The sequence below is a fragment of the Ilyonectria robusta genome (assembly GCF_021365365.1).
Source record: "Ilyonectria robusta strain PMI_751 chromosome Unknown BGZ61scaffold_3, whole genome shotgun sequence".
Lineage (NCBI taxonomy): Eukaryota > Fungi > Ascomycota > Sordariomycetes > Hypocreales > Nectriaceae > Ilyonectria > Ilyonectria robusta.
Window position 1 is genome coordinate 2,910,027 of NW_025764437.1, and position 12,079 is coordinate 2,922,105.

Sequence of the window (12,079 nt, forward strand, 5' to 3'; positions counted from 1 at the left end):
GAACGAAAACCCTCCTCAACAACCCCTCATACAGCCTCGGACCCCCGGGCTCCCCAACCCATCCAACCACCATCGCCTACGAATCACACTGCAATGGGCCGGTAGATCAAGCGTCGACGTCCTCTTTTCTCCCGCTTAGGAACCCGCAGCTGCCGCAGAGGGTCATGCACTGGGCGTTATCCCCGGCCGATGCCTATTCGCCGGACCACCCCACTCGGAGCCGTGGTCACTGCTCCGTACCGCAACTCCGAGAACGGCCCCACAGGCACGGCCGCCCGGTGGCCGGAGATCAGATCGATGAGTCTAGGGGTTAAGACTGTGGAACAGGCTGCATAACGGGCTCGCATGAGGGTGTCAGGCGGCGGAATTTTCCTAATCTAATTCCAATAGTGGATAGGGCCTTGGATATATAACGGGCATCGGTCCAACTGCCGGTAATGGTAAATATTCCTAGTCATAAGGAAAAGTTCGTCATTTCTTGCGGGGTCCCGCCCTAGCCTCGCCTCAACTCGGCTGTCTATCTCAAATGAACCAATGTGCCAGCCTATGTCTAACCGCCGACTCCGACCCCTCAAATGAAAACGTAGAGCAATGTGTTTCCGGCCTTCCATCCTCCTGTCCGTGAATGAAGCCTGGGTTTTTTCCTCCTCTGATATATATCTCCCTCTAACGCCAAAGATTCATCCGGTAACGCGATGCCATCCAACCGCTAAATTCCCCGCTTTCCTAAAAGTCCATGTGAGATTGTTTGTGCGTGCGTGGTGCGTATGGATATGTGTGAGTATTCGAGAGTGTTTGTTTGTTTGTGTGGTGAATGCGGGGTGACTTCAGTCCGCGCTCCGATTATCGTATGTGGTATATCCTCCTCCAGCTGTCCAATCGTGTCACTCCAGGCCTATCAGTTCAGACCGAGCGTCTTCTTTGAATTCTCGTACACCACCCATGTGATGCTTAGCGCCGGGGCGACCTTGAGAAGATTCGGTGTCAGGCCTTTGTACAGCCCGCGATATCCTTCCCGTTGTATCGTCTTCTGCGTTACATCCCATATGCCGGTGTAGGTGGCCTTGTGCATGCTTGTGCCTTGCGTCTGTAGTCGGGTACGGACAACGTTAAGGGGGTAAACAACACTTGCGCCAAATGCTCCGGATGTGGCGCCGATCATGCCCGTAGCGATGTTGCCGATTTGAACATCGTCCTCATGTTTGTTGTAGTATTTAGCGTAGTAGCCCTTGTACGTCGTTTTTAGCAGCTCAAACATGCCCATGTCGATGGCACTGTAAGGGAACATTCCAATCAGGCCCATCGTCAAGCCTCGGTAAGCTGCGGCAATGCCTCCGTCGGCGTACATCTTGAGCGCTGTCTGGCGAACGAGAGCAGCACCTGTGAGTCCTCCTTTGACAGTTTCGCACTGAAGTCGGAATTTCAAGGTATCAAGGGGATAAACAAAAGACCTTTGCTTGTTAGTCCAGCATCACGTTGGAGGCAAGGATAGAACATACTGCGCGATCATGCCAGCAACACCACCAGCGGTGAACTTGGAGTATGAGTTGATCTTTTTAGGGTCACCATGACCCTCAAAGTTGGCCAGTGCTCGCTTAGCTGCTTCATATGATCCGAACTTGATAGCCGTCTCCGGCATGATCTTGACAACATTCAATCCATTGCCTAGATTCCATTAGTATGCCACGCCTCATATTTGAAGCCTCGATCAGTAGTCAAGGCTGTAACAGACAACTCACCGGCAAAGAAACTACGGAAGCCCCCAGAGCGGAAAAGTTCTCGGATGGCGTCGCTGAATGGCCGAGATGCGTTCTTCAGTGCGGCTAAGGGATGTCCCTGTTTGAGCGCTACGCCTGCCGTCGAGGTGGTGTTGCTAGTGTTGACGAGCAGATAAACCTTCAATCGGTCGAGGGGAGCAGTCGCCGTACGCGAAACTCCGCCAGCGATGGCACCCGCAACGAAGTAACCTGGATCAGGGACAAAGTCTGTCAGTCTATACTTCTTGTGCTGTTTCAAGACTCCAGTTGAGGTCTGTCCCGGGGTGCCAGCGCCGACGTGTTGCGAGAAGGACTCGGCCAGCTCCTCGGCCGAGTCGTCGAAAGTGGGATAGGCGGCCGCCGCAGCCATGTTCTCGACGGAAATGGGAGAGTCATCCAAGGCGCGCCGGGTCGTCGGAGGTATCGAAGCGGATTCGGAGGTCCTGGGAGGGTCGAAGGGGAACGCGACTCTGAGAAGAGAGCCGAACAGGGTGATAAAAAGGGAGCGGAATCCGTCCGTACCTATACCCTCTAATGTTTCCTCACTCACAATCGAGTCTCCTTCGGGGGTCACGCTGACCACTGAGTAGTAAAACGACAAGACAGCATGAAGTTGAGAGTCGTGGTCGTGAGGAGGCATAAAGAGTAAAAAGTTTCTGGAATTGGTCAGCTGGTTTTCCAATGGTAGTTGAGTTTGGTCAGATAAAGTTCTGTCGACGAGCTTTGGCGCATTCATGACCCGGTTCGGGATGGCTTGGCACATGACGTCTGGTTCCCCGCCAAATGACTGACGCTCAGGCATGGATATCATGTGATGGGATTGCCAAACGCCAAGATAATAAAGAGGAAAATGCAGAAATGGTTGACTAACCGCCACTCATCAAAGGTGATGAAGCCGTCGTGGTTAAGGTCCACGTCGTCGAAGAACTCGGCGAGGCGGCGATTGGAGACGGTTAGGCCACCGTTCTTAAAGGCCGCCTGGAGCTCGTCCTTGTCGAGCTTCCCGTTGCCGTCCTTGTCAATGGTTCTAAATAGAGCAAAAAGTTGTCGCTCGGCTTTTTCGACGAATGTGCGGAACTCTAAAGGCGATGAACTGGTAAGCATCGATATGTAAAGGCAGTTCTGCTCCTCTGACATCGTCGGGGAGAGCACGGCGGCTGTCGGTAGCATCGGAAAAGGCGTGCATACCTTCATATTGGATCTTGCCATCGCGGTCTTGGTCCACCTCGCCCATTATTCGCTTAAGCATATCGTCGGCATTTTTCATAGCTGCGATTGCTGATCAGCATCTCTATATCTGCAGTTGAGTTACGCGGGCTCTCGCTCACGATGATCAATCCTGCGAAGCCCCTTCTTCAAGCCCTTCAAATCCAGCTCGCCGGTGCGTTCGGGCTCGAGGCTAGCCCACAACTCCTCGACGCGGGCATCGCGCTGGTTTTGCGACTCCCCAAAGCCATGTTCGGCCTTGCTGACCAGCTTGGACACGGTCATGACGATGGCGAGGGTGGCATATCTCGCGCCGGGGGCGGTCGGAACGGTCGTCGCAGGGGCCGAGGGACGAGGGGACGACTGGAGGAAGCTGAGATGCGCGCGGTCGCCGTCGTCGTCGGAGAGGGAGCAGAGGCGGGTTACGGCAAGATCATGGCTGCCGGCGAGAGTCGTAGAGGGGCAAGCAGAGAATGGCAAGGATGATGCCAATTGCGTTCGGGAGAGCGCCGATGGTCGTGAAGGCAAAATCTCCAAATGCCGTGCCGTCGAGTGGAGGTGTCAAAGGCCACGGACCGGGGGAAACAGGGAAGCTGCTTGAGCAATCAGAGCAGTTCCATTATCGCTAGCGCCCCGGAAGGACCCGCCAGCTAGTCCAGCTTTTTACCAGCGCCCGTCAGCGCCCTCGCCTTGTCTCGGCTCAAGGGGTTTAGGGCATGGATATCAGGTTGCGAATAGTCGTCTAGGTGAGCTATGTGGTGTTTCTATGGAGTTGACCGTGTTGAGTGGTTCAATTGCTGGTCTCGTAGCAAGTCTTGTCGGGTCGCAGTTAGAGATCCGATCTGTGACGAGCTGTGGCTTTGCCTGTGGCTTGTACAGATGTGGCGTCACATCGGGCGGGTATCTTGGTTGCCCCGATCTTATCAGCCCCGCACAGCTGAGCACAGCCTTGCCCAGCCGATGAATCCCCAAGGGGACATTCCTCAGCCTCGTCGTGCGACCGTCCTCTCCCTCCACCTCGACGTCTTCCACCTCCTGCCAGCAACTCCAACAACCCCTCACGCCACGCCTCTCTGGCGGCTTCGCATGAAAGGCGCCTCTACGGCCCGCTCTGGCGAGCAATGTCGGCCAACTACTGGGAGTCGACGCAGCGCCGCTACTGGCAGTTCACCAAGGAGCAGCTAGCGTCGATGCGCCAGAAGCTCGAGGAAGACAATGCCGACCTCGTCCGCATGTTCCCGCTGCCGCAGCAGAGGCATTTGAACATTTACTTTAACCAACGTGAGCCGCTCTCCCCGCGTGGAACCGCTTCTCCCTCCAGTCCCGCTCGGCGGCATCCAACTAACGCATGTCTCGCCTGCAGAGTTGATCAGATTGGCGAAGCGCCTCACGATCCGGCAGCAGTCTATGGCGACTGCCCAAGTTTACATGAAGCGCTTCTTTTCGAAGGTCGAGATCCGCCGAACGAATCCCTACCTCGTCATTGCCACGTCCATATACCTCGCCTGCAAAATGGAGGAGTCGCCACAGCACATCCGCCTCATTGTGACGGAAGCGCGGCAGATGTGGCAGGATCTCGTCGCCATCGATACATCCAAGCTGGGCGAGTGCGAGTTCTTCCTTATTAGTGAAATGAGCTCTCAACTTATCGTCCACCAACCATACCGGTCCATTACTGCTCTCCGGTCCGAGTTGGCGTTGGTCGAGGAGGACGTGCAGTTAGCCCGGTCTGTCATCAACGATCACTTCATGACCGATCTGCCCCTACTCTATCCACCGCACACCATTGCTCTCGTCGCTATCCTCCTTGCCCTGGTCCTCCGACCCAATAATTCAGTACCAGGCCAGAACGCCCCTGGCGCTGCCGCGGCGGCTGGTCTCGCAGCTGCTCAGGCAGCATTGAGCCAGGCACAGGCCCGCACAGGGCAGGGCAGCATGATGGACACGGGCGGGACAGATATAAAGGGAAAGCCGCAGGAAGGTCGAGTGACGCGCGTGCAGCGATTTGCAGCGTGGCTAGCGGAGAGCAACGTGGATATAGCATCCATGGTGGACGCTACGCAGGAGATCATCTCCTTCTACGAGTGTTACGAACAGTACAACGATAAACTCACCCGGGAGCAGATCAACCGATTTGTCAAGGCTCGTAGCTTGGACAAGTGAAGAGGTGTGGATATCACTGCAGAAACGGCATGAGGTATGAGCAATGAAGCATCTACGAGATTCATATTCGCAGGTACTAGTATATCGTTACAGTATTGGATTGGAGTTTTAAGGTTTGCCCGGAAAACATGATTATAGAGTCTCTACATTGTTACTGTTATACAGAGTTCAACGGAGTTTTTTTTGGGTCTATAACAGAATGGGGACGAAATCCGCAATACTGGACAGCCTTCCCGACATCCCCTTATTCCCAAGTGTGAAGTGTGCGGTGCAATGAGTACGGTATCGGACCAACAGAAGATCCTCATGTTGCCAGTCAGATGTTATGAGACAATAGTCTCTTAATGCAACCTAAGACGTCGAAGCGTGACTCGGTCATCGTCGGCGAATACTTCCGAGACCACAGCCAACTGCGCAAGGGAAGCTAACGATAGGCAGAGCCTCGTCAACAACTAAAAGCCGCAACCCGGAGGCATCACGATACCTTGATGTCAACCTTGAAAGCTTGGAAGCACAACTAATGACTCAACGGCGACTCCGTCGTATCCAGTTCCGAATACTCCAGCAACTCAAGGGTCCCGGTGACTGAACAGGAGCTGCGTTGCCCCACCACGGAGGCCTGTTGGCACGGTCCAGATGCCCCATGATGCGAACTGCGTCATAGGCTGGGCAGGCAAAAAAAACGACGGGAAACGGCCGACTCGGCCGGAGTCGCCCCCGCAAGGCTGAGGCAGATCCATCGAAAAGCGTCGCGATTCCCCGCAGCTGACGTTGGGGTCGTGCGATGTTGCACAGCAGCAAAGAAGGGAAGAAGCAAAGAGCCGGGAAAGCCGCATTTCGCCCTTGCATCGGCAGAACGCAGCCGATAGCCTGATAGAACGGTAAATCGGGTGGTCGCGGAAAGTGCATGTCTCTGATTCGGGCTGTGGCGCATAAAATGCAACGGCACAGCGCATGGGAGTGGGAGTGGCTTTCGTCACGCAAGCCACATGAAACCCGGACGGTCCGTAGACCAGCTCCAAGGAGCTAAAGCCATCACCTCAGCCCCGAATCCCTGGGCCTCTCAGCGATCCAGGGTGGGCGAAGCACGCAAGCAGCGTTGGTTCCGGCATGGTGCACAGGAGGTTCCGCTGGTACGTATGGGCACTCACTCACTCATTCACTGAACCAGTTCACGGGACGAGCAAAACCAGCGACGGCTGGTGCCCTTCTCCGCTAGGTGAGACACCGAACAACGACCGCCACAGCCGACGGACAACGGACGGCACGCCATCGGAAATGGCGGTGTGGGCACTACCTAAACCCATCCCAACGAGTGGTCTGTGGGTTGCGTGGGATGTGCACAATTGGGAACGATGGGAATGGCCTGGATGGGCAATTGACGGTGGGATCGAGCTGAGATGGAGGGTATAGCAAAGGTTGGCAAACCGGGAGGTCGCGGGCAGCGCAGGGGGCTGGCAAAAGCAGGTCAAGCTCCTTGTCAGATCTCTTCTTGGCTTCTGATGGCTGCAGTCACTCTGGTCCTGAACTGACCAGTGCTTTCTATTTCCATCTAGGGGGAGGTCAATCTCCCCAGTACCGAGACTGGTCATCTTGTCCGAGCCATGCTGGACATCCGAGAGTGCGAGGGCAAGGAACCCGCCGTCAATCCAGTCGAGGCTTGGTCTGCAAGAAGCCCAAGTGGGAAGTGCCTTTCGTCTAGGGGTCGATCACTAACACTGCCCTGTACCTGTGCCTGACTGGCACTCTATGCAATGAAGGAATCCAGGGCCCGGCTCGCATTCTGGTCTTAGAATTCCGGTCGAAATGCCTTGGTCCCAAGATCCTTCAGGTACGCCCGCACATCGAGCGATCAGCGTGGGCGATGCCCTCCCTCCCCGTGCAAACCCAATCCTGATGGCAGCCCCTCGGTCCGGAGGAAGCACTTGCATACCCTCAACACACGGTGCAAGGTTTTGTGATCAGGACTAAAATAGATAGTGCCGGACAGCCCCTCCCCGTGTGGTGGCCTAGCAAATGACAAAGTCAAGGTCAACTCGTGGCGAACAGCGTGTAGAGGAGGTGGAGGGGGAGGTCGGGACGCTTGGATGGGGCAGGAATTGGATTTCCGCTAGATGCTGGGCGGCGGGCGGCCTTGATCGAAGGCCAAATGATCTAGCCGAGATCGACAGACAGGAGCGCAACCACAGCCAGAACCAACTGCTAAGCCAAAGCCAAAGTCATCGGCAATGGTGCTGGTGGTGTGGTATGTGCGTACGATGTTCGGAGGTGGTCTAGGTGGGGGGCGACGGGGAGTCGAACGTCCGTGATGCGACGGCATGAATGATGAGCAGGCGGGTGCAGGCATCGCGGTGATTGACGAGATCGCTACGAGCGTCAGGCGTCTTTTGCGCCGCCGTCGTCACTGTCTCCTGGCTCATGGCTCATGGCTCCTGGCATGGGTCGCCAGCACACACCAGCTAGCCTACGTACCACTGGACCACCACTGGACCAGTCTCGCGTGCGTTGCAACGACGGGATTCGGGAGGGGACCCCAGAACTCCCATCCCAGCTCGGTCTCGGTTGACGCCCGCTTTCGCCGCCGCCGAGAAACAGTTCCTGCGTGAGGGATGCGTGGAGCCATCGATCCCTGGCGGCAGCGCCAATCCAGCCCTGGCAGAAGCCCTGCGCTGCCAATGGTTCAGCGAAAGCCTTGGGACGCCGCCGCTTGACGCTGAAGAATGGCAGACGCAGCGTAGACGCAGAAGCAAGTCGCAGACATGCAGCAGAGGGTCCAGCCGGCATCCCGTGGCGAGGCGAAGTGGTGCGTTGCGGCGGTGCTTTGCTGCAGTGCACACTGTCCCATCCAGCCAGAACCTGCAGCGTGGGTTGGGTATCATCATGATGGGATGATCTGTGGCTCCGCGATACAGCCCTCTCAATTCAAGACCAGAGGACAATGGTGGTTGAGAGAACCTGGAGGGGTTGGTGAGAGGCTAGGTAGACCTGTCACTCTTGTGTTTGTGCTCTGACCGGCCACCCTACAGAGTCATGGAGACACACAGACACAACCGAAGGTCTTTGTCAGAGCGATAGACTTTCGGCTGGCAGTCGAGACAGTTGAAACAGACATGGAGAATGGTGCGGTCTACCAATCAACAGGACATGAATGGCACGGCGCAAAGTACTGTAAAGTTAACCATAGAGACTAGGTACGGAGGATCAATCAAGAAGATGGGACGCAGAGATGCGATGAACAAGCTGCACCAGCTTTCTCCACACTTCGTACAGTGCCCACAGTGCGTGAGCTCAACCTGGGCCTTTCCAGCCGCCACGTTTCCACGCCCCATGTTCAGACGCCCGTTGACACACTCGCCGCCCTCCTCTCAACCCCCGTCAACCCCTTCGGCCCAGCCCTGAGAGTCAAATATCCACAGCCACTCCACACTATCAAGGCAGCGCGAGGGGCGAAGGCGCGAGGGTCCCCGTCGAGGCCGCCCAGTCACGGCGCATTGCCACCCTCCAAGAACAGCGTCACGTCCCTGTGCGTGGTAGCTTCAGTCGTCAGTGGACGGGGATGCTGCCAAGCGCTAGCGCCCACTGCCTCACTTGGTCGCAGTCGCAACAAGGCCACCCACACCATCCCACGATTCCCACCCCGTCCACCGTCTCACTCAAACCCGCCAAACCCGCAGAGAACGTTGGAGGGTTGCAATGCCAGCTCCAGAACCAACAGGGTTCACCAGCCACGAGCCCAGAGGGCCCTAGACCTGGATGGGTGTTGTTTGGGTTTCGGCATTGCAGACGGCACAATGCACTGTTCTGAGCAGCCACAGGCGGTACTTCCGAACCCTTCATTCTCCCCGGCGCAGGACTAGACAGACATCCTTCCGATGCCAGACGCCGGACAGCCGCCCGGAGTATGTACAAGCATGCAATGGATGACTGCGGTCCAGGGGCCGTCGCAGTCGCAGAATGAGAAACACATGCCGTTCCTCACGCACGCGGCGGTGGATAATAACAATCTCCAGCATGTCAACAAACAAAGACGCCCACAACCCAATCACGTCCGCTAAAACTCCAGCGGTAAAGCGCCTAAGCCAGCAAAGGGGAAAAGGGGGCTTGCGGCGGCCGGTGCCTGAGGCGCCTAGTCCATCATCCGTACTCACCTGACGGGTGCCCTCCACTCCCCTGGAGCCAGTGAGCCAGTGTCGAATGTTCCACAGTCCATTTTTGGGTGGATGTCAACAAAGGCGCACGCACTGTTTTAGCGACCGTCAATGGAGACTTGGGCTGATGAATGGGCGGGCTGACTGCTGGATGCAGGACTGCTTTACGTGCGACCCTGGCCAGTGGTCCTCCGCTGCCAAACCAAAGCGCTTGAGTGATGACCTGGCTGAGCTGGGAGTCGCTCACACCGTGTGCTGAGAGGCGCCCACTGAAGTTCACGCTGAAAACGCGCCATGGAAGCCTTGTTGGTGCTCGAGCCCACTGGGGGGACTCACTGGCCGGCGCATTTACTGGGGCACGCTGGTTCCAAGGTTGGTGCGGTCAAGTGACAGGACGTTCACTGGAATGGGATGGGATCGCATGGATGGCCCCGAGGCCGCCGAACCCTGCACTGGGCAGCTGGGGAGCATGGAGGGCATGGCGGGCACGAGACTGGATAGCTGCCGAGTCACCGGTACTGCGTGCCCCGCGTGCCAGCCACCCAATTTCCAGGTACAGCGAACAGCCCCTCTTACCAGGAGTGGGTGCTTGTCGGGCCAGGGCACTCCTGCGACACTGTCTGCGACCGTCCAGTCGCCACTGTACCGCTCACGGCGGGCCCCCAGCGGGACCACCAGCATGCCACCACAGATTACACAGTGGCGTTGGCTAGTCCTGCATGTGGCTAGCTTCATGTACGCCAGCCCAATCATCCGTCGGTGGCGAGCCTAGTGGGGCTACCGTTTGCGTACGGTGATTTGCCAGATGCGGGGCCCGCCCTCATCTCTTGTTCGACATCCTGGTCTCCAGGTGGACCCGTAGTGGAGAGCATGTGGAGCCGTAATGGGTCCCAGACACCCCAAGTCACCCCAAGCGTCCCCAACCAACAAAACCCGCCGCCCGCCGTCGCCGATTCCTTCCTCCCACTTATCATCCGTCCGTCACCTCGCCCCTCGTACCTGCCTCGCTTCGCTTCCCAGAACCCATCCACCTCCGTCCACCTCCAACGCACAACTTCCGCTACCATTTTACCTGCTCCTCTTCTCTCTCCACCAACGACCTCGCTCTCCCCAACTGACGCCGGCGCATCATCTGCTCTTCACCACCACGACAATCGAAAACACACTCATCGCAGTTGTGTTTCCCAGCTCGATTTAATCCCGCACATTCCCGGCTTTCCCACTCTGGCGCTCACCTACACGGTCCCGCATCCAATCTCACCACCTCAGCCGCACACAACGCTGAGTAGCCAACCATCATAATGTCTGCATACTACCACTACAACGCCCACGCTGCGCATCCTGCGCCTGTGTCGCACAACCACCATGGCGGCCGAAATCGCAGAGCTCCCCGCCTGTCCGTCTCCCAGAATTCGCAGCGCCAGTTCCGCGGTGTTCGCAGTATGAAGGAGCTCAACGAGACCGCCTCTCTCACAGCGTTCCGCACCAAGTTTGAGACAAGCCGCTCTTTCGACCTCGAGGACGACATGGAATTCTGCCCCAACCTATTGACCGAGACCGACGTGAGTTGTTCCGCCAGTGCCGCCTCCGCGTCCACCTGTCCCCCTTCCATGACTCTGACCAGTTTCCTCCGCAGTTGGTCTCCATCTCCAGTTCATCAGAGCGCTCTTCACTAGCCAGCAACTCTCCCGACTCTTCTCCTACTCAACAACCTCAGACCGTCGCTCCTGGCTTCTCCCTCAGCTCCGCCTCTCCTCCTTTCATTCCTCCCAGCTACCACCACCAGGGAAGCATGAAACTTCACCAACCCGCCGCCACCCGGGGCCGCAACGCCATTCCCATTATCAACCCAGCCACTGGTATTACCATGTCAAGCCCTCCTCACTCGGTGTCACCCGGCAGGATGCAACAGTCTATGCCTCGCCGATGGTAGACGACGACGCGTCGCTCTCCGTATCCCTGTGGGGTGCGGGAGCGATCCGTGCGTTGTCGCCTTGGCGGTGCATCTGGAACTGTAGAATTACTGTCCATTCATTCGCAGCTGTTCATCTTGGCGGGCACACCGATTGACCGAGGCTTGAATTGGCATCATCTTCTCTTGCGGGCTGGGTTCCTCGAGGCTTTTTCCGGGTTTCGACTGCTCGATGCGGTCGACCCAGACTGTTGGCGACAACCATCGACAACAACAAATCACCTTTCCTCACCTGTATAAAAATCCTTAATCGACATACTCCCTTGTTGCAACCAACAAGTTTCAATGAGGATACAACAACCGGCGCGGCTTGAGAAAGATTCGATACCAATTTCTTCTGTTTTGGTTACATTGTTTTTGCGACATATTAAATACCTAGGGTTCTGTGTCCGCTTCGCAAGTTGAAGCTATCCGACACGAATGGGGCGTTTTCAGTGGTTTTGCATTTCAAGACGACATTGCATAGGTGTTCGATGGACGTGGACGGGTTTCTGATTTCGGCATCTATATTTGTTTCATGGGAAGCAACGGTGGCTCCCAATACTAACCAAAATGTCTTCTTCTCATCACGGTTATGGGTTCATGAAGTCACCAAGAGAAAAAGAAACACATAGAAGGAGTGCTTTTCACGAGCGGGGATTCGGGTGTTTATTGTCTGGTCGCATCTTGGGAACTATTTGGGTGGTGGTCGGAATCGAGACGAACGGTGTCATGTTTTTTGCAACATCTCCGAGTGGGACGGTCTACTGGGTATTACGGGGAGTTGGTCGAATTCTCGGTGCGATCTCGCTGCTGCAAACGAACGGGAAAAGGGTTTTTGTCCGATTCTTCCT

The 12,079-nt window shown here is 56.5% G+C and overlaps 3 protein-coding genes across 3 annotated transcripts; 2 read left to right on the forward strand and 1 right to left on the reverse strand.

Moving 5' to 3' along the window:
- Positions 1-898: 898 nt before the first annotated feature.
- On the reverse strand, positions 899-3,248 carry BGZ61DRAFT_343170 (mitochondrial carrier domain-containing protein; the record flags this gene model as incomplete). The annotated part of the gene is made up of 6 exons (XM_046239571.1): positions 899-1,451; positions 1,500-1,665; positions 1,740-2,413; positions 2,629-2,836; positions 2,946-3,026; positions 3,086-3,248. The coding sequence occupies 6 exons, from the start codon at positions 3,246-3,248 to the stop codon at positions 899-901; spliced, it is 1,845 nt and encodes a 614-aa protein (XP_046110061.1).
- An 836-nt stretch (positions 3,249-4,084) lies between these two features.
- Positions 4,085-5,126, forward strand: BGZ61DRAFT_341845 (RNA polymerase II holoenzyme cyclin-like subunit; the record flags this gene model as incomplete). Its single annotated transcript, XM_046239458.1, has 2 exons — positions 4,085-4,244; positions 4,327-5,126. The coding sequence occupies 2 exons, from the start codon at positions 4,085-4,087 to the stop codon at positions 5,124-5,126; spliced, it is 960 nt and encodes a 319-aa protein (XP_046110062.1).
- A 5,332-nt stretch (positions 5,127-10,458) lies between these two features.
- Positions 10,459-11,503, forward strand: BGZ61DRAFT_137752 (uncharacterized protein). Its single transcript, XM_046237253.1, has 2 exons — positions 10,459-10,836; positions 10,911-11,503. The coding sequence occupies exons 1-2, from the start codon at positions 10,576-10,578 to the stop codon at positions 11,205-11,207; spliced, it is 558 nt and encodes a 185-aa protein (XP_046110063.1). The 5' UTR covers positions 10,459-10,575; the 3' UTR covers positions 11,208-11,503.
- Positions 11,504-12,079: the final 576 nt, after the last annotated feature.

Coding starts and splice junctions, on each gene's coding strand:
- BGZ61DRAFT_137752 (XM_046237253.1), top strand. CDS start 10,576: ATGTCTGCATACTACCACTACAACGCCCACGCTGCGCATCCTGCGCCT. Junction 10,837..10,910: donor ACCTATTGACCGAGACCGAC/GTGAGTTGTTCC, acceptor TTTCCTCCGCAG/TTGGTCTCCATCTCCAGTTC.